General features: G+C 40.8%; 1 protein-coding gene across 2 annotated transcripts in view; it reads left to right on the forward strand.

The window, feature by feature from the left end:
- Window positions 1–22,065, forward strand: part of LOC149661629 (uncharacterized) — a 161,886-nt gene extending 139,821 nt beyond the window's left edge. The window contains exons 4-17 of one of the 2 annotated variants that reach the window (XM_089843128.1): window positions 6,401–6,516; window positions 7,110–7,263; window positions 9,403–9,690; window positions 9,760–10,044; window positions 10,113–10,228; window positions 10,289–10,442; window positions 10,501–10,612; window positions 10,689–10,867; window positions 10,936–11,019; window positions 12,865–13,074; window positions 13,156–13,254; window positions 13,335–13,475; window positions 13,574–13,655; window positions 15,523–22,065. In XM_089843128.1, the coding sequence (XP_089699254.1) occupies window positions 6,401–6,516; window positions 7,110–7,263; window positions 9,403–9,690; window positions 9,760–10,044; window positions 10,113–10,228; window positions 10,289–10,442; window positions 10,501–10,612; window positions 10,689–10,867; window positions 10,936–11,019; window positions 12,865–13,074; window positions 13,156–13,254; window positions 13,335–13,475; window positions 13,574–13,655; window positions 15,523–18,163 (4,661 nt within the window). In that variant the 3' untranslated portion in view covers window positions 18,164–22,065. The remainder of the gene's footprint in view (window positions 1–6,400; window positions 6,517–7,109; window positions 7,264–9,402; window positions 9,691–9,759; window positions 10,045–10,112; window positions 10,229–10,288; window positions 10,443–10,500; window positions 10,613–10,688; window positions 10,868–10,935; window positions 11,020–12,864; window positions 13,075–13,155; window positions 13,255–13,334; window positions 13,476–13,573; window positions 13,656–15,522) is intronic. The other variant, XM_089843129.1, reaches the window with a different exon arrangement.
- Window positions 22,066–22,243: the final 178 nt, after the last annotated feature.

Genomic DNA, 22,243 nt, shown 5'->3' on the forward strand with positions numbered 1-22,243 from the left:
GAAACAGAAATGGAACGTAGTCTGACTTCTTTTTAGAGTTTGGGTGATGCGGTGGATCTGTGTCTTGTGTATAGATTTTCAGGGGAAAATATACATCAAGAGACGAGGAAAAAATATGTTTTGCCAAGGTTGGCTAGGTTCTGCGCTTCTAAATAAAAATAGGCCAAATTTGTTTGTAGAAGGTTTGACTCCGAAAATTTTTCTAGTATTAAATCTAGTTGGTCTACATTTCGAAGGTTTCTCCCTGTCGGTTTATTAATGTATTTTAAGTCCGTGTCACGGGGAGTGTACGTCGCTGTGAAACTATAGCTATCTTATATCAAATTAAAAGTACTACGCACTAGGGGGCTCTGTATTGCATCTAGAACATTTTTTTTTCTCTTAGTTTTTTCCCAAGCCAATTCTCTTCAGAACATTTTCCCCGTCATCTTATATCCCAACCCAAACTGTTTCGCCTGAGAGGATGCTAATTTAAATTTCATCATCTTAAGATGAAGAAGAGAGAAAGAGGAGAGGGAAGAGGTTACTGGAATGGGGATAAAAAAAATCAAACTAGAGACTTAGAGGAAGGATGTTGGGGACGAGGAAGATATGATGAAAATACGTCTTGAATAACCTTTAACCAATTCGTGCTCGCGGGGACATTCGTAACTTGAAACTCGTGCAGACCTATCTATATCGTCGAACCAAGAACTTATTCGGCTCTCGCTGGAGTGTACTTTTGATCCGTAACTCGAAACCTTACTGTGGGTTTTTCTACATCATACGAAGCCTCTGGGGCTGCCCCGCGTATCTATGATATGTTAACGTTTAAAGCGTAGATACTATATATTTTTAATGATAATGTCAATATTCACGAGCGGTCTGAATAATTCATGATTAATCTTTAGAATTTTGAACGAGGTTTAAAAATAACATACCGAGCTCTCTCTCTACTGATCTCTTATAAACCTCATACACCCTCCTTGACTTTTCATCATTCGATTCCATTGAACTTTACAGTCAGTAGCTCCGCGCGTTTTGTCGGGAATATGGCTTCCAACGATGATCGTTGATGGATTTTTCGTTTTCAAAGAGCCGAAAACCCGGAGAAATTGATGACGTTAGCCGAGTGGAGTAAAGAATAGAGGGTTGTTGGATTTAGAAGTGGAGGTGGGGACGGAGAAGGCTATACCCCGAATCGTTGTTATATTTGTACGGTCTTTTGATGTTCTCTCTTTTTCAAGAGCCAAAACGGAAGGAGAGGAGGTTTTAGAATGTTTATTGGAACGGTCGGTAAAGGGTGGTGCGTGGGTGAAAGTCTATATGGGTTATTTTCGCGACCATTTCAATATTTCCTTTCCGAATTGTTTGTCGCTTCCAGCGTAGCGCCCCTAGTTCCTATGTTTTTTCTTCCTCTCTCTTTTGATTTTTGGAATTTTTTCTTCGGAAACGTTTCGACGAAAAGGGGTAGTGCGTGCTGAGGAAGGTTGAAATTGCCCTTTTCCACACACACCCCAGGCCTCCCGATTTATTAGATTCGAGTTAAAATTTGTGTCCTGGTTTCTTTTCTGTCTCTCAGACATGGAAGTTTATACCCTATTTTCAACCTACCGTTTATTATTTCTGATAAAAACCATAATCCGAGTTCGTCATTATGATCCCACTGTTTCTCTTAATGGTAAATGTCAAAACGCTCCCTTCAGTCAATGAACATCGGAAATAGATCAGTATTTTTACCCCAAAAAAGCGTGTTAAAATTGAAGATGAACGTTTCGCGTTCTATTTTCAAATCAGTTGTATTCGCGAGCATCCTTTACATTGTTATACTTCTTGACTTTCTTCTCATGGAGAAACGTGACGGAATCGAGACTATTCGATTGAGGGAGAGTGAGAGAAAAGAAAACGGATGTTGACAAAGACTGTGCCAGTCAAAAGAAAACGGACGTGTAACATCCAGCGTTGCCGTTGCGTCCCTACAGCTCTATATCTCTCGGTCCACCCTCCCCCCGTTTCTTTCTTTCGGCGCAACCTCTTTAAGATTTTTTTTAAGAATATTTATTTTTTATTCTTAAGAATTTCGTCTTCTCTCTTCTTCGTATTCTTTATCGAATCGGTTGAGCTGAATTTGTTCGGAAAAAGGAAGATAGAAGGGTTGAATTCCGTAAGAAACACTTTCCCCATCGGGTGAAAACGCTTTTTCTCCGATGTTCCGCGCTAAAGACGATCAGATTTTTTTTTCTCTTTTTCCATCGCTGCAGTCTTTCGTCTTTCAAGGAAAATTTTAAAATGCAAACTCTTTTTCCTTTGATCACGTTTGAATGCCTGAACTCCTTTTCCCTCTCTTTCTCTCACTCTCTCGAACCTTTTCTTGCCTCGTTTTCGATTTCATCTTGGAACTAACACCTTGAAACGTGTGAAGATGCTCTTTTTCTTCTTTGCAATGGCCGATCGAAAGCTAAAGGTTTCCTTTTCTTATATAGCGTATATTTTTTTATTCGAACAATCCCTTTTTATTTTTTTTTTTTTGTGTGGGAGAAGAGATTGTTGAAGACCTTAACTAGTTTAGTTTAGGGGTTAGGCCAAGCGTCTATCGTTAGTAGTAGGCCTTGGTAAGGTTTTTTTTGAGATATTAAAAGCCAGGTGAAGACCTTTCCTCAATTCCTCTCTTTCTAGTGATCCGTTCAGGCCCCTTCAGGAAAGAAAGTGAGAAAGATGGTCGAGAATAAAAATAAAAAAATGGTCTGTTTTTCTATTTGCGTAGGAAAGGAGGGGGGTAGAACTTTCCTCTTTTTATTACTTTCTATCACCGTCGATTCCTCCCAAACGTCTACTTCTTCTCGAACATTTCGGGAGCCTGTCACTGTTTCTTTTCCTTTTCTAGTTCCTCTTCGTTCAGGCCGTCTTCTCTACACCCTTATATATAGGAAATAAAAATATATATTGGGAATCAGCGCCAAGTCGACTAAGTACAAAAGATCCGCTCAGGGCCCATCCTCACATACCGCTAGATCTCTTTAACTCGCCATTTCTTTTTTCTTTTTTTTTTCATCGTGATCTTTTTCTCCCGGGGCAATTCTCCTAGTGTTAGTGTATATTCCCTTAGCCGTTGTAAAAGGCAAAAGCGTAGCTCTCGGTGTTAGATCTCTGACTATAAGAACTGACAGGCTTTCGAGGCGTTTAATTCAATTTTTGTAACGCGAGCCTTGGCTGGATCCATAGCGTATAGCGCACCTGACATTTTGACCTTGGCCCGTTCGCACTACATTTAACCCATTCAAACTGACTGTAATCTAAGTTCATTCCAATATTAAATTTTTTGCTAACTAAAAATTCAGAACCCTGTTGGAAATTCTCCATCGGAAAAGTTTATTTATTTATTTTTTCACTGCTTCATCCCTAGATGCCAGTGAACGTTCACGCGACTTTCTTTTAGTAACGTAACAAATTGGATGTCCAATAAACTCCCCAATTATACAAATTTCCCAGCTGGATTTTAATTAGCAAAGTGGCGAGGATCAAAAATTTTACTCTCGTAACTCAATCCGGCGTGCATCTATTTGCGTCCCTCTTCCACCATCCCCTGTCACTGGTTTACTACTTTTCCCGACAACCAATCGACCAGGAATATTTTAACTTAACATTTTCCGATTATATATATATATATATATATAGTGTTGGGTGTGTGGAGTATGGTGGGGGACTAAATTGAAGTCAAAGGAGGAAAGAGAGCATCTTTTCGCGGTGGGGGAGAAAAGGACCTATGTAAAACTAAAATCCCCATTGGAATTGAGAATAACCAAAAGAAGAATGATCAATAAGGTCCTGCGCTGCGCGGCTAAACTTAACTAAAACCCCCCATTACCACCCTCGCTGCTTACAAGTTTCAATGCGCGCGAATAACATTTACCTAAGTTTCGATCTTTCGCGGAATCGAACGATCGAACATCCTTCTCCATCTCTCTTTTTTTTATCCAATACAGTCTCTTCCATCGTCTCTCTCTCTCTCTCTCTCTCTCTCTCTCTCTCTCTCTCTCTCTCTCTCTCTCTCTCTCTCTCTCTCTCTCTCGCTCTTCTTCGATTCTTTTTCCCGCGCCTTTCCTAACCAAGCGAGACCTTAGATTTATCATTTCAGTCGCACGCTTTTTTTATTGACTTTGGTAGGTTCTATAGAATAGTATACGGTACAACATCACTCGATCCACGCGCAGCATCCCAAACTAAAATTTTTGCCGATGAGGAAGCGCCCGGATGAAGTGAACCGAAAATCAACCATTCCCACCCCCTTTTCCTTCTCTATACTCTTTGGTTTTTGAGGACATTTGTTTTGGCTGTAGGATATCTGTATTTCAAGCTTAGTTTTCATCGTAGCCGAAGGGTATTCAGTGATCGTTCGTTCCCATCTTAAATCGCTTGGTAGATGAAGGTTTGGTTGGGGTTGCGCTCTTAGATGACTTTAGATTGTGTTTTCGTGTTCAGTGAAAATAGGACTTGGATGGGGAAATTTCTCCCTCATTCGCCGCTAGGCGTCTCTTCTTTTAATAGATCTTTTATATCCACGGACTCCGGTCGCGTAATTTCCCGCGCGTAACTGAATTTTCTTTGGTAGCCAGGGGTTTATCTCAATTTATTTAAAATCCTCCTCCCTTCATTTTGAGTATAGTACAGTTATATACGTTCATCCCTCCTTCCCACCGTCGTCTCTCCGTATAGAATTCCAGAGCCATCTCCCACGTGGATATTTTTCCGTTTTCTCCTCACTGTCTCTCTCTCTCACACTGGTTTCCTTGACTACCAACGACGGAGGCCGAGACGATTCCCGAAAGTTTTGGGAACCTCGGCGATAGAATGATGGTGGTGGTTCCTATAGGAGAGGATAAGAGGAGAACCGCGGGGAGAGGTTGGTGGGGAAAATGGAGAGATGGTCGCCCTAAAGGTCACCGTTTACGTTTACGTCACTAAAGCCTTATTGCGGACTGTAACTATATATTTAGAAACTTGGGACCAAGTTTCTAGCCCCTTGCTTGTTAGCGATTCTAGGGAAGGTGGACAGCCTACGCTTGCTTACTAATAAAGACGGAAAACACTGACCAATAACGCTTTAGAGGAAAAACATCGCATCAAGAACCATGTTGATATATTTCATGTGGGCTTTTCTAGCAGACAACATACGAATTAATGACCTTTAAAATGTATTATCTTTACCGTATGTGGGTCCCTGTAGATGCTATACTAGAAAAATAGCCACACACACACCCTGCTTCGAGTTTGAGTCTGAGATGCATTCGTATTGAAGATGGGAACGAGAGAAAACTAAATGTTGGTAGAAGCTTGGGAATGATAAGTAATTTTGCTGTCGAGAGTTTAAATTTCGGAGGGGTATTGGTAGAAAGGGGGTATACCCCATGGGTATAACTTCCAGAGAGCGATGGATGAAGAAGACCCAGGCTGGCTTCTATACATGTTGGGTGGCCGGGGGAGGGCACCGCCCGGAGAAAACGTTTTAACCGCTTACCAATCGGAGCTTGGGTTTTCCTATTCCTTCTATTTACTCTCTCTCCTTCTACTTACATCTCCCGCATTCCTCTTTCATCCTCGTTTTCATCTGGGAAAACGGAAAACACAATTTTTTATTTTGTTGCTCTTGCTTGGTCCTTCTTGCTTTTCCCAAATTCCAGGAACGGACTCGCTTTCTTTTTTAAAGTTATACGGTTTGCAGCTTATACGTGTACCTTAGATTGTTTTTTTAGTTACAATTTGAACTCGAACGTTTAGAGACTTCGAGGAGACTGAAATTGTTTACTAAAGTTTGTAGATTACTTGTAAAGTAGGACACGCGGTTTCAGGGTCTCTTTGTCGCCGTGTGAATTCGTTGTATTTCCGAATCTTTTGTTCACTTCAGTCCATTGGCGTATATATTGTTTGGGAATCCAGGTCTGGAACTAATTACCCCATAAAAGTTGAAGCTGTTCTTCCATCGGATAGAAAATAAAAACATGGAAACGCTATTAGGTTAGGTGTAATTTGACCAGTTTTAATTTTAAAGTACGTTTTTTACCGTGAAGTTCTTGAAATGCGCGTCTGATTCGTTGTCCCTGCGTACGATTTCCACTCCAGTACCTTTACTCTTCTTAATCTTTGGCGGATAATTCTTTGGAGTATCTATAGAGAAAGAGAGTAGAAGGGGTCAGACTAATGAATCGGTTTTCTTACTTATTCGGAACATCAAGAACTAATCCTCCTCTTTAATGGTAGTCGATAAGAAATTAGACGTTTAGGCCCATTTTTCATTCGGGAATTCCGCTTCTTCGAGGAAGATTTTTACGGCGGTGGCGAACGCTATCGCGGTTCTTCCCTGTAACTTATTCCGGAGCTTTTTCATCCTTAAGTGATTTTTCTTTTTTATCTTTTTTATGTACAGCTCCTCCGCATTTTAAGACTAAGCCTCCAGAGGTAGTGTACGTGAAAGTGGGAGAGTCCGTATCTCTACCCTGCGAAGCTGAGGGTACGCCAACGCCAGCCATAATTTGGTATAAGGTGAGTCTTCAATTTATTAGTCTCATATTTTCATTTATAGCCATAACGTTACGTTTGACGGGCATTATCGAACTGAAATATTCATAGCGCGATATATTGCCGGAGCGCAAACTAAAAAATACTATAGTTATATTAATATTTTAAATTAAAAATTAGAGAATTAAATAGATAAATGATAGATGACGAAATGCGGCGGTCTTTGAAAGGTAATTTTTGAAGCGTCAATCTAGAATAATTTCTCGCTCCATCGAGTTGATTCCGATGCTCGACGCCGAAAATTGGCAAATTAGGTTTGCGTATATTCTTGAATAAGGTAATTTATTCTTTTGGTAAAGGGTACGCTGTCCCGAAATGAATGGCGCTTCCGCCTAGTTAACCTTCTCTTATCGCTTCCTCCGAGACACCAATGCCAATGCTTATAGGTGAAAGTAGATTAGCTCTGAGATATCAGATCTTGGTGTATCAAGTCCCTTATATGAGGTGGAGAATATATTTGCTTTAACTTTCCGGTTAATATATTCTGTTTATATACGAGAGTGATAATTATTGTTCCTGGCCGCGGTTTGACGTCTTTCGTCTTTTGTCTTTGTTAGGATAACATGCCCTTGGAAGAAGGGACAAACCTTCATATCCTGCCGACGGAGTTACTGATGGCCAAAATCCAGACCACGGATATCGGCGATTACCTCTGTATGGCGAGAAACCGTGAAGGAAGCGTCACTGCCGTCTCCAAAGTGATAGTGGCAGGTATGTCTAGTCTAAACGCTGTATACTGGTAACTCTTACCCAACGCGACAGTGATTCATCTTCCCTCAAACCAAAACCACCATCGCGTTAACAGGAAGTTATACTTACCCCCCCCCTCCCACATCCACATCCCCTCGTCTGTCGCTCGCTATTCTCTTCAACAATATTATATACGCCATCATAAACTCAACCGCGTCCTTTAGTATATAAGTTTGTATTTCGTGACTTATTACCTTTTATTGGGCTGGCTCTATTGCCATATTTCTAATGACAAGTTCTCATTTTAATTAACGTAAAATTATGATGCCTTAATTCGCTCGTAAGTATATCCATTATTTTACCATGGAAGTTCTATTTTTTTTAACCTACCAGTTGTCGTCGAAAATTATGAACCGTTCCTATGCCTACCTGTCATGCAAAGTTTTCTAGCAAATTTTAATTGCCCAATTTTCCAAACGCTTGTCAACGCACGCCAAAATTTTACTCCTGGGTCTGTCCGTGGCAGTGCAAAGTTAATTTAGTAATCAGAAAAGGGAATGATTTAGTTTAATGGAAAAAAGTCAAACGTTTCGCGTAACCCAATATTTGCAATATGAATTTATCTTAATTTATGTAAACGTAATTTTTGCAAGGACCTCTTCAACCGCAGTGTCCTAATTTTCTCTTTCCCTATATAGTCACTCGCCGCCAACGGGATAGTTCAGCTTTTCGTGATTTCCTTACGCTCGAATTGGTATAACCACTTTAAAAAACCCTTCTTTTTTTACAAAGAACTGGTGGTGGCAATCCGTAAATATTTGCTCAGATTTCCCGAGGTCCACAATTTCCTCCGCGCAATTTCTCTCGCACCTCTTTTCTCTCGGCCATGTTTTCCGTAGCCCCTCGAGGATTAAGCTGTCTAGAGCTTAATAGATGATTTACTTAAGTTTAGGCGTTAGTTTTCCCGCCGAACTAGCTTTTGGCGGGGACATGGCTCTGATCTCGAAACGCGTTACGCGTTCACCGGACCTCGAATGACGCGCGAGAAGCCGTGAACTCCCGGAGGCGGATGCTGGATTTAATCTGCGGGAGTCGAGAAAGGTCAGAACGGCGTAATTTTATGCTAATACACCTTCAAACCCCAAAAACTTTTCATGGCAGGAAAGGCGGGTAACTTCGACCAGCGTTGATCCGCGATGAATTTATTCAGTTTCAATATTTATATTTGCTCGTTGTTTGAAACCCTAGGATTGTTTTAAGCAGCTTATCAATACTCGCGGGATGATCGTATACATTCGTGAACGTCCAGCTCGGTGTCAACATTTTATAGATGAAAATTGGGGCTCCGATTTGCTCCACCCATTCTCAATCTCCCTATGGGCCAACAACCTCGTTTTATATCATAGGACAACTCATCATCTTGAAAGTTAGGCTTCTATAAGCTGTTGCGTTTATTCTCTGGAAGGACCAAGTTTTGACATTGTCGGCAATGAGAGAGGAGAGAAGGGTGGTAGAAACTTAATCCTAACGTGGTACTTTTCCTAAAGAGTAGGAGTAAGCCTTAAATCTCCGGCGACTTTTGTGAAAAGCGGATTTTGAAACGCTCGTAAATTTTCCTTTTCTCCGTTAACTCCAGCAGAGGGCTCCGTTTATCCCCGGGGTCATCTCGGTCCCTCGGGCAGCGCCTTTCGGGTATTGCTTCCATTCCAAACCCGGAGTTTTAAAGCGAGGAAACGTCCGAAATTAAGTTATCAAGAGAAATTCTTTGACCGCGTGAGTCTCCTACGGTGATCTATTTAAACGTCGTCCAGATGCCCTTTCATTTCCTCTAAGACGAACGTAAGACGTCGTCTATTTTTAACCCCGCCCGATGACAATCTAGTCTTATTCTCCTATTTCTCTCTTCGGGCGACTCTTTTTGCGTCATTATTTATGTTTTCTAATTGAAGATGATTCTCCGCGTGCGAGCGAGCGTGATTAAGTAGGCTAATTTTAATTAAGCCCGTTCTAGGGCTACGTGAAAAATTTCCCTTTTCTCGGAATTCCGCTCCGATCCGTGTGGGTTTGAATTACCCTCACCAAACGCTCTGGGTTTTATTTTCAGTTATAGGGTTTATTGTAGTTCGTGGGTGGTGAATATTTTACTTTGATAACTCTTAGGACCAGCTGTGATTACCGTGCCTCCTCGAAACATCACGAAACTCGAAGGGGACAAAGCCGAGTTTATCTGCGAAGCGAAGGCGCTCCCTTCGAACGTATCGCATCGGTGGTTCCACAACGGAGTGGAAATTTCTCAGCTGTCTTGGCTGGAAACCAGGACGTTGGTGCGACGAGACGGGACGCTATTTATCAATCCGACGTCCTCCGAAGATTCAGGCCGATATACTTGCGAGGTTACCAACGGGATTGGCAACCCCGAAAGCGCGTCCGCCTATCTCAGTGTCGAATGTAAATATGCCAATAGGCTAACGAAACCAAGCTAATTGACGCGCGCTCAATAACCGTCCTTATACACAGACCCAGCTCGGGTGACGTACTCGCCGACTATCCAGTATCTTCCTCTGGGTTTGTCGGGAGTGGTGCGGTGCTACGTTCAGGCCAATCCTCCTTTTCAGTTCATCACGTGGACCAAAGACAGACGGCCTTTCGACCCTAATTCCACGCCCGGTGTGGTCACGCTCAATAACGGCTCTTTGCTCTTCCAAAGGGTCAGTCAGGAACACCAGGGCATGTACAGGTGCACCCCTTACAATATCCACGGAACTGCTGGTACTTCCAGCGTCATGGAAGTTCTCGTCAGAGGTCGGTACCATCCCGTCACGATTTTATCCGCCAAGAGATGCCTCACTCAATCAAATTGGTCTTTGTAGAACCCCCGATGTTCACAGTGAAGCCGAAAGATACCTACCAGGGAGCCATTAATAGCGAAGTGAAGATGCCGTGCGATGGAGTGGGACAACCGAAGCCAACTATCACGTGGAGACGAGTACGTATTCGTCTTATCTTAAACGTAACCTCCTTTAACGATGAAAACCTTACCAAAAAGGCCGATTTGGAGAAACTGCCTAAAGATCGAAGCCTACTGAGAGGAGGAAACCTGACGATAAAAGGTTTAAAGAAAGAGGACCATGGACGGTACGAATGTGTCCTCGAAAACGAAATTGCCACGCTGGTCACCAGCACCTTGCTCCTTGTCGAGAGTAAGTACCAATAATCACGTTCATTTCAGGTTTTAAACTAACGGATATTCACCCTAAGGTACGACTCCTCACGCACCTACGAATGTATCTGTCAACACCAGTGCCTTTGCTGCCACTGTGACCTGGCTTCCGGCCTACGACGGAGGCTACGAACAAAGCTACGTGGTTTGGTAAGTCTTAAGATGATATCAAACCAATATCGGGGCTTGGTTTTCAAATTACGGGGTGGGATAATCGCGGTAACAGGTACCGCCTAGCAGACCAGGGAGACAGTGAATGGCGAACGATCAAGGTGATTCCCGACGCTGCCACGACTATCACTTTATACAATCTTCAGCCAGATAGCGTCTACGAGTTCCAAGTGCTCTCAAAAAATGTCCTGGGCGATGGAATGTTCAGCGTCATAGTTAAAGCCAAAACTAAAAGTAAGAACCGCTCTTAAAAGAACAACCGTTTCTATCAATCAATAACCTTTTCCCATATTTCTTTCCAGCTTGGGATTTTCCTACAGACGCGCCCATCTATCCTACCGACGTCCACGGATCGACTTACATTCCAACTGTACAGAAGCCATCAGGTAAATCCATTATTTCTATACTAAACGCAACAAGTACCGTTGTCAAATAGACACTCGCAACTCTAAAAAAAAAAAAAAAAAAAAAAAAGTAAGTCAATTTGACAACAGAACTGTATTCAAAAAAAAAAAAAAATATTTTGGCCCACCCTATCCCGCACACGATCCAAACCACGCCGGAGAATGATGATTTGTTTTTGAAATTTATATTATTTATGTGTTTTTGACGAGTTGAGGCACGACGTTATGTTTGCTCTACAAAGTTTCAAAAATAAAACCAAACCACACGTTAATCCAAATACGTTTAAGGGTTTAAAGTTTGCGAGGCTCCTACTACCCTAATCCATGTCCCTTTCTTTGGTTATCATTTTGTCATGCATTCTTACGACTTTTTTTGCGTCCATCTTCAATAAGCCTTCTTTGTTTTTTATTTGAGTTAATGCTTTATTTTTTTCTATTTCTTTTCCGAGACTTTTGCCTCTTTTTTTTTAAACTAGAATTTACGTATTAAAACACAACTCGCTCTCATCTCTCATTTCTCGTCTGTATATATATATATATATATATATATAAACTTCTCGAAAATGAAACTTTAAAAATTGTCTTCGAGGCACAGGCAAAAAAAAAGTCTTTTTTGTTATTAGATTAGTGATCCCTTTTTTCTCTTATCTTAGGGTCTCTTTTTTGTTTCCTCCCTTCTCCCTCATAAGCAAAAAGAAAAAAAAATATATTTTTTGGTTCAGGAAAAATAAAGCCGCGGGAATAAAATGGAAATCAGCAAAATTAGTCTCTTTTTATAAGAGCATGGCTTCGTTTGAAATTTAATATTTTCAAGAATTTATTCAATTTTCCCAGGATTATTGTTAGCTAGCTTTATACAGTTGTAAGTTTTAGTTTCTGTCCACACGCGAGAAATTGGTAGACTAAACTCAAGTCCTATGAAACTCGGTGTTAAAATAGATCCAAACAAATCCTACATTAATTAGCCTTATTCCTGATCAGCGCCATCTACCCATAGCGGTGACTTTGAGAACTACTGTAAGCGGCAAGCCAATCAGATGTCGCTAAAATCTGGTGACGTCATTTTTGGTAAGACCCGAGAGTGCCAGTTAGTGACGTCACCAGATTTTAGCGACATCTGATTGGCTTGCCGCTTACAGTAGTTCTCAAAGTCGCCGCTATGGGTAGATGGCGCTGATCAGGAATAAGGCTAATTGCATTACATCACATGTAAGTACTCATTTAGATGATGACTGATAACTAATGGTGAATTCAAACTTCAAAGGAGTGTTTCGAATCGTATCCCTAATTATAGGCCTACATAAAATTTCGTAAGTCTGCGGTTTGGTATACCGATTTCTTCCGTCGGCAGTTTCGCGTTAAAGACATCTTTGGCATTGCGTATTCATGGGAAAATTGATTAAATATATGTGTTATTTTTTTCTTTCATTCATTATTATTATTATTATTATAATTTATTCTCAACAAAAGATTCTGATTCGGACAAAATGAGATCCCTTTCTGTAGAAATCAAATTGTAAAGAATTATATTCCCCGAGTTTTTTCCCTATCAACATCTTTGTTGTTAAGAAAAATAAAAAATAAAAAATTGGAGTTTACATTGTATTAAAAAATTGCTCAACGAAATACCCCGTGACTGAGTTTGCTTAAGAAAGATTAATATTTTGAGAAAACGGATTGGTCGAAGGAAAAACAAAATGGCTTCGCGAAATTAGAGTATGAGGCGGTTTTTAAGGATAAATAAAACGATGGGCGAGATTGTGTCGAATCTATCTCGGCGACAATGTCAGCCCGACATATCCCCCTTGTGTACAATGTAAACCGCAGGTACCTATGAGCCGTCTCCTACCGTCGTAGGACCGAAGCCCTCGCCTCCTCGCAATGTCACTATCATGAGAGAGAAAGAGGCTGTCAAGATTTCTTGGGCGCCACCTTTAAACATGACGGTGCCCGTCGCCTTTTACTACGTCGAGTGGCGGACCAGCGACAAATCTTGGAAAAGAGAAGGACCCATAAATGACGGCACTGAACACACTCGTAAGTTTAGCTTTTCACACTAAGGAGTTTCGAGTGGTTGGTCACCTCTCTAGAAATGATTTCGGTCCTTCCGTGTTGCAGTGAAAAAGTTGCCGGGAGGCAAATACGTGTTTCGAGTCTTTTCGTATTCCATATTATCGGTCGGCTCGGAATCAAAAGAAGTCACATTCGAAATCCCGGGTAGGTTTAAATTTCTAGGGTGTGTTTTTTTTTTATCTTCGAGAAAATTCGAACGAAGAACGGGGGTGAATATTTTACAGTAACGAATCACGAACAAAATAAAAGCAAAGCGATCACGGCAGGCGTTGTCGGTGGCATCCTCTTCTTCATCGCCGCTATCGTCTTATCTGTTTGCGCCGTCAAAATTTGCAATAAGCGAAAGCGGAGAAAAGCGGAAAAAGGTAACCCCCCCTTAAAATACACTTTCAATTATCTTTTGCAGTACTTTTACGATTTTGAAACTCTCTCGGTTCTTTTCTTTCCTCTTCATCCTTTTAAGCCTATATGATGGTGACGTGTCCTGTTCCTGATACTCGAAATGGAGGCCATTCCCATGGTGGAAGTCCCGTGCCTCTTAAAAAGTAAGCTTAGACTCTAGTTAAGCCTAAAATTCCCTTAGCACTCCAAAAAAAGAGATGATTTTGGTATAGACATTAGTTGAATAATTTAGAGACGGTACCGCACTAACCAGGGGAATGGGAGGATTTCGGCGTTCTTAAAGTAATTACCGCGTTAAGGTGTAGAATTGTAATTATTTGTGTCGTCGCTCCCTAAAAATGGGACACACAATTTGCCTCATTAAAGTCCTGGGCGAGCTCGAAAGAAAGATGGAGGAAAGCTTGGGAGAGGTGTAGGGTAGGGACAGAGTACGCGCTTTGGTAATTAATATTTGACCACTAGGGCGCACGAGACCTTAACAATTTGGGACTAAGGGGTTGTCGCGCCTCTGCGGGATGACCCTAATGACGCTTCCACTCGCGTTGAAATTTTTTATGAAAAATAATTATTCTTTCTCTTGATGGTGTTTGGGTCCTAAGTAATTTTATTATCTTTTAATTTTTGGGAACGTTGTTGAAATTTTATAATAATATTAATACGTTTTTTTATTCTTTCATTTTTCACTAACCGTGTATTTTTATCTTTTTTCTCTCTCTCCCTCTCTCCTTTGTATCTCTAATTCTTTCCTGACCCTTTATCACGCGCACCCAACAAAAACTACTATTTTTTTCTTGACCTTTGCTGTACCCTCTCGACCCCGCAACCACCTCAACCGTCGTTGCCGGTCACTTCACTCACTTAGGAGGAAAAAAGGTGATTGGGTCTTAATTTCTACCAAGTAACGTTTTAACGTGTCACCGCGACAATGTTTTATATTTCATTAAGCGTTTGTTTTTATCATTTGTATATTTTTCGCGAATGGCTTCTTAGATTTTAGTTTGTTGTCGATAGTTATAAATTTTTGGTTCGCGTTTTATACGTCTCACCCCGATGGTGTTTGTTCCCGAACCTTATAGAAATGCAAATGCTTCGCGAAAGACGCTAGATGAAGCGAACTTTTTTGACTCTTTAGGTGCAATACATTTATAATACTTTCGTTGTCAAACGTGATTTTTAATATATTTTGACCATATTTTTATTACAGTTTTCCCACTTACCGATTTTATATATTTTTAGTTGAATAAATTTATTTTCTTAGCCTTTTCAAGGTAGAAGATATTAATATGTATCTTTTTATTCATTTTCAAATAAGAAAATTTCTAATTTTCTCATGTTTTAATTATCTTTTTTTTTTTTTGCGCGCGCGCGAGTTTCTTTCGCTCTTTTTCTGTCTTCTTTCTCTCTCTCTCTCTGTTTAAGATTCTTTCCTCTTTCTTCTGGTAAAGGGTAACTCTTGTTTCTTCTTTTACTTCCTTATTTTCTTTCGCGAACACGCTGCAGCTCACGAGGAAAGTTGCGCAATAGGTAAGACCGTTTCTTTCCATTCCGGCTCCGTGAGAAACGTTTAAAACCAACTCTGGAAAAACTTGTTGTTTCCTTGCCTACCCAGAAGCCAATCCATATTTGTCAAAAACTCGACATACGAATTTTACAATAAAAAACGAAGTTTAAGACGCTAAATTCTCATTCGTGTTTTGATTGTTAAAACTCCGCGCGATCGAGGGAGACTCCACCCGTTGTGTAGAAAACAAAAGCAAAAAAAAAAAAAAAAAAGAAAAACATTGTCTCTATCTATCAATTCTCTATGATTCTGAATGCAAAATTAATCTTAAGAATGGCGTGGCAAGTGAAAGTCACCCGTAGACTGCCTACTTTTGGTTAAAAAACTGATTTAAGTAAACCCGAGTGGTAGAGCCCGGGTTGAATACTATTATACTCACTAATAACCCACAATATGTAGAGGCGTGCGAGTAGACAATCCGTTGACACCCTGTTCGCTCGTTTGCCTAGATTCCAGGAAGGCGGAATACCAGGTATAGTTTTCCCGAGACAAGTTCAACGAGTGGTTCGTCGTGTGGTTCGACTCCTGCGTTCTTCTTCCTCTTCGTCACCATCTTTGTCGGCCGCGCGATCGACCGCCGCCGTTGACCGTCAAAGGCCGAGCCGAAGTCGAAACGCGGACGGCTCGTCTTCTAGCGAATGGCCAACGCGCTCTTCGCCTTCCGCCCTCGCCCTCGTCGGCTGCCCCGGGCCTTCACCGCCCCGTAGTCGTCGCTTCCCCAAAGCCGTACGTTACAGCGTGGAAATGGAATATTCGCGACCGCTCGGTTGGATCAGTCGAGCGCCCGATGGGAAGTTTGTCGTACGCGGGGGTGGCGGAGGTCCCGCTAGAGAAAGCGCGGGGTTTTCGGCCAAGCAGCGAAGGCTGGCTACGGCCGAGTTTCCCAGAGATGCTCATCACCTCATTCCGTCCAGTCAGGCTTCCGCGGCAGGCGTCCGAAGCAGTCTTCGCAGCGAGGGCAGCGGTCAGAGCGCTCGTCAAGTCCTATACGCCTATCCTCATCCTCTAACTTTGGGAAGGATTTTGCCGGCCCGATCCGGCAACGGTCGTTGGGCGGGTCCCGCTCATCTCGCCAATCAAGTTTCCTTCAGCCCAGCATCGGCTGGTCACGCCGCCATTCCGACCGCCTACTCTCCTAGAGACCCTAGAATTAGAACGAGTAGCCCGGGACTCTTATCGACTGTCAGTCCCTTTGTTATCGAGGATCTGAGTTCCGTCAACATGCCTTCGTCGGTGGAAAGGTCTTTCCCGAGCACCGTGTCCAGCCCTTTCGTGCATAGCCTGAGCCCCACCAGATTAACGCACTCTTCGCGAGAGATCTCGTCGTCGAGAGCCTTTCAAGACCCACGCTTCCGCCATCAATTTCGACCCATTCAGCGCATCAACGCGGATGTGGGTCCCAAGAGACTGGCGGGAGTCGCGATTGGTCCTCAAATCGCTGGTCCCCAAACACCTCGAAGGCCGGCCGCTGATGTCACGCGAGAAGCTGAACTGGCTTCTTCGCGAGTTTATCTTCATCGTCCTCAATCGCGGGTCGGAGGAACGGGATCCGGAGACGCTCGTGTTTGGCGTGATGGTCGGCGTATTCATTTACCCGGCCACGTGCCCCTCCCGCCTAATTACGGGCCTCATCCGTCCAGAATGTCCCCCGACTCGCGAATAGCGGACGAAAGCGGCGACGACCCCCACCGACATTTGGAAGTTCCTCGCGTTTCGGCCATCCAAAAAGCTGCCATGACCCCTCGACAACGGGCGGTGTATCAGAGACTGCAAAAGCAAGAGCCTTCGCTCGGCTGGTACGAGAGACCTTTAGCAACTAGTAGCCCACCGAGAACGGACAGACGGGTAGCTCGCGTTCCGCCTTCCCCTGTAAAAAGCGCCGAAAGTCGAGCCTCAGCGGACGCGAAACCTAATCGTACAAGTGCCATAGACTCCACCCGACCGAAAACGGTGCGGGAAGACGGCGGCGGTAGCGAATCGAGTGGTAGCGACCATAGACCAATAACGTACACTCGAGATCGTTTAATCGGCGTCGTAGAAAGAGTGCGCAGCAGCGGGCTACATCATCAAGGTCGAAACGGCCAGCCCTTTCGGAACAGCGCTCCCGAACTGGCGACGGCAGCTCGGGAGCCGACCCAGTCTTCGCCGTCCCCAGTCACCCCATCACCTCGCGGTTCGCCGTTCCGCCGCGGAACAGACGGAATCACGCGTCACTCATCGGGCTCAAGTCCATCACGACGCCGCGGAACAGTCGCCTCCCGTACGCAATCGCCTCCACGACCACGGGCCTCGTCGGGACTGACGGAACCCGACTCGACCTACGCGAGCGACGACGCTCTTCGCGGTTTGGACCGTAGAACACTAAGCGCACCCTTCTCCGGACCGCGAAGTCGCGCCAGCGTGACCAGCGCCAGTTCCGGAAGAGGAAGTAGCGGTCGAGCTAGCAAGCTGTCTCACTCCAGAGGAGACAGTCTTCAGGGAGAGCTCGAGTTTACAAATAGAAGTAGTAGTAGCAGCGGGTTCGCTAGTCGAACCACGGCTCCGGGAGGTAATTCCGATCCTCAGTCTCCAAGGTTGGTAGATTCGGTCAGAGACGTTCGCGGCGCGGAAGAATTCTCTTTCGGCGGTCAAAGTGCCGCGTTAAACGATAGTCGGCCATCCGCTTTCCTAAATACCGTAACCGAACCAGAAACGTTAACTTTCCAGGCGTTGACCCCAGGTTCCATCGCGTCTCGTTTACCTCGCTCGCCACTCGACCTATCGGTGGACGAAAATTACGAGTTCGACTCCGCTAGTCCCCAACTTGAATGCCAGATCCTGGACAAATATACTCGACTTGATCCGGCTTCGTCCCGCCATTTTCGTCTTCCCTTTAATAACGAGAATCCCGTCGTTCGATCGAGTGGCGACCGTGGTCTTAGTGATAGCGAACTATACGCCGGTGTAACTTCGTATCCCAGACCTAAACGGCCTACTAAGTACACCAATACGGAAGCGCGTTGCGCCGCTCTTAAAGAGGAATTTTCGCGCTACCGTCGACGGCAACTCGATCTGGAAGATGGCAGCGACGAACTGGAGAGCGCTTGCTAACCATCGCCGCCGCCTTGCCTTCCCGAACGGACTCCTCACTCGAATTAAAAAAAAATAAAATGTAAGCGAGCGAATTGTTCTTCGCGTTTCATCGATAAACCAAACGCGTATTTTTATCGTCTCGAAATCCAAGACGCGTAATCCTTTTTCGAGAAATATTAGGACCCTTCGACCGGAAGTTAAAAATTCCTCTCCATCCTCTCTATATATCGCGGTTGTGGTTTGTTCCGGCGCCTCAAAAATTTATTCTCGACCGTCGCGGTTCCTATATAATCTTAAACCTCCGAAACATAAAAGCCCCTTATACAACTAATCAGTTTCCGTTTTCCGTTCGCGCGTGGCGTTGACTTTGATTTCGTAAAAACATTAACGAATTGAGTCTTCTCCGTGACGCTCCTCATTTATTCTTCGACGAACCACGCGATTATTGTCTCCGATAACGAACCGGTAGTTTCGTCAATCGTTTCTTCCGCCTCTTCTTCGCCCGGTATAAAAATAAAAAAAGGTATTAAACAGGAAACGCAAACCGCTAAACCTCTGTTAAAGGGAAACACAGCCGCCATATATTGCTCTCTTTCTATCTCTCTCGTATAATCGAATATCCACAGTTTCCCCAACCAACCGGCTTAAATTTTTAGTTAAAATCCACCGTGTAGCGAATATCTCTCTGTCAAGGATGAGAAACCGCGTGCTATAATGCTTCTGGTTAATTTTTCAAACCCCTACAGCTTCCTCAACCCAAAGCACTGATTCCCTTCATAGATAAAAGCGAAAACGTGGCTCCGATTTTCTCTCTAAAACCGTATCCCTATCCCAACTCCAAACTGATCCACAAAACCCCTCCGAAAAATAAAAAAAAATAAATCTCTTCACGCGCAACACACGTTCATATCAGTCTCAAGCTAATAAAAGAAGCTCAATTCATTTTCTATCTAATGATATAAAAAAATTTGAAAAAAAAAAACGTTTTCGACTCTTAAAAAAGTTATATTATAAAAAAAACGAAATTTAGCGACATTGGGACGCATTAATATATATGTTCACCGAAACAAGTACAACCCGTTTTTCTTATAGAATGTCAAATTTTAGATGTATTAATACAAACAAACGTGAAAAAAAAAATGCTTTTTTTTCTGTTTTCTATGATGGGGGTAAATATATAAATATATATAAAAATATCCGTAGAACTTTATAGAATCTCATTAAACCAAAAAAAAAACTGTGGTTCACTTCTAATTGAGTTTTTCAAAATTAAAGAGAGAAAAAAAAATGCGCGGCGGAAAATTGTGGTTCTCTATAAATTCAAATGGAGAAGAGGCAAAAAAAAAAACTAATGAGAGGGTAACTAATTAAAATAAAAACTTTAAATAAAAAAGCGAATAAAGCTCTCTGTTTTATATATACACTAAGTTTTTAGAAGTTTTTTCGTTTAGGAATATAAAGGTGTGTTATACGTTTCATTTTGCCTCGATCGTGAAAAATAATTAAAAATAATAAAATGGCGGATACAACAACAAACAGAGATAACAAATAAAAATAAAAAAAGGATCGTTCATTTTTTAACCGTTTTACTCCAAAAATTCTTTGTCTATGTAGCATGTGACTCCTTCAAAAATGGTCACTGCTTTTTTTCCAGTGCCAAAAACATAAAAAAAAGCGTAAATTTATCCGGAAACGGGCCTAGAAATAACGTTAGGCCTAAAAAATGGTGTCAAGATTACTATTAATTGAATACATAATTAATTAATTAAGAAAAACAAACTAATAAACACCTTGTATCTAAAAGCAAACAAGAAAACAAACAGTCTTTCGCGGGACCTTTGTGTAAACTAATTTACAGAAGAAAAAAAATATCGAAAAAGTGACCGTCAAATTCCAAAACCAAAAAAAAAAAAAAATAACCACAAAATAATTAACAATACGGTATATACATAAATATATATATATATATAAACAAATCAGTTTCTTTCTTCAAGAGTGCTTCTTCAAAAAAACAGAAATACAAAACAAACAAAAATACTCCCTGGTTTTCCCCCAAAACACGTAATATAGCGAAAGGGAGCCTTAGTAAATATAAAACTGCATTTCAACGGTATTATAGAAAAATTTCACGTTGAATAAAATTAGGTGTAATACATTTAAAGAAAAAAACAAATAATTTGTGGCGAGAAGAGAAAATAAATAACAACAAGAAAAACAAACAGTGATGTGGAGCAATAACTAAGTGTTGCTCAACCCTAATACGGATTTAAAAATAAAAAAATAAAAAAATATATATATAAAAATGGTAAATTCAAATTTAAATTGTTTTTTCATTCGAAAAAATTGGATTGAAATTAAAATAAAAATGACTGATGAATTAGGAAGAGTGAAAAACAAAAAAAAAAAAAGATTAAGATTTAAAAAAAAAATATACAAATTAAAAAAAAAACAAACGTAAATTTAAAATCGGGTTGATCGACTTCATGCTCATGTTAATCATCTGATAGATTTATTTTGCGAGTAGTTCGTAATCAAAGCGGTAATATTTGAATGAAGATGGATTGAAGAAACTAAGAAACCAAAATATGCATTAAATTCCTCTCCAAAAGAAAAAATAAATAAAGAAGTAAACATTCGGATGAAAATATTAATTAATTAATTAAAAAAATAATTAACACCTTCTCCCCGCCAAAAAGAAAAAAAAAAATATTGATATACCTCGTTTTGTAATTTATTTTTAATTTGCTCCTTTTCGTTTTGTTAATGTATATTTTATACAATCGGTTTAAAAAACTTTTTAACTAGAAACGAAGTGTACCAAGTGTTTTAACATAATTCAAAATTAATGTATGGTAGAAAATCGAGTTTTACATTCCATTTTTAAAATTAATATTGATAAATGTAATTTTATAAGTAATTTGTTATAATTGTTTGTTCCGTTTTGTTGAGTTTTTTTATTGACCTTATTTTGTATATATATTTTTTTATTCCATTTTAATCTTTTTTTTCAAAGTAGACTATAGGAGTTTGAAATTGAAAAAAAAAGAAAAATTCAAAAAGTGGTTTAGTACAAATATTTTTTTTTTTTTAAATTTCTAAAATACCGGTAGAAAAAAGATAACAATTATTTTGTTGAAACCAAAACGAATTATGGATGTTTTTTCGAGACTTAAGAATATCAACTTTTTATACAAATATATTTATTTTAACAACGGGTCTGTACACCGGTATTCTACGTATATTTATCTACTTCAATATTTCGTTGTTTTTGACAAATTTTTTTTGTTTTTTGTTAATTTCAAATCAAATCAAAGGGGAGAAGGCGATTTATGTATTTTATTTTGCTAAATTGGTTTTTTTCAAAAATAAAAAAAAAAATAAAATTATCCCTTCCCAGAAAAAAAAATGAAAATTGCTAAAAAAAAAATTAGGAGAATCTATATATAACGATGCCTGGTTCGAATGTATACTTGAAAGTTTAAAAAAAAAAATTATACTTGAGAGTTTTTCCAAAAACAATTATGGTTGGCGGCGTTGGTAAAAAAAATTTTTATTAGTGCCAGGACACGCAAAAAATAACACGTAAAAGAAATAAAAAAAAAAACACCGAAGATTTTTTTTCTAGCGGGGAAAACTCTTCGCCAATTTTATCGTAAAATTAAAAAGAACAATCAAAGATTCAAAGTTACGTGCATAGATATATAACGAGTTGTTTCTTCGTTTAATTTCGGATTTAAGAAAAGATCAAGAAAAAAAATATAAAAAAAAACCTCTAAAAATCTTTTTTAGGTTGTTTTAACGAGTCTGAACAGTTGTTAATTTAAAAAAGTCGTTTTTGAGTCCTTAAAAATCTTGTACAGAAACTACTATTGTTATATTGGCAAACGAATGCAAATAAAAAACCTGATCACTTTGAATAATTAATTTCTTTTTGTTTCGTTTCTATAGCGTTGCATAGGGAAGCCAACATCCAGGATGAAACTTTAGCATTGAATTCCCATAGAACGCCTGTAGAAATGTTTTTCCCGCTTTACATCAGTGTTCAAGGAGTAGACTAACCTATAATATAGAGTAATGGCAGCCCTCTGCCTTCGACTG

Source organism: Phalangium opilio, unplaced genomic scaffold (genome assembly GCF_054372755.1).
Source record: "Phalangium opilio isolate 3A_F unplaced genomic scaffold, DU_Popi_V2 ptg000070l_1, whole genome shotgun sequence".
In the NCBI taxonomy this organism is placed as follows: domain Eukaryota; kingdom Metazoa; phylum Arthropoda; class Arachnida; order Opiliones; family Phalangiidae; genus Phalangium; species Phalangium opilio.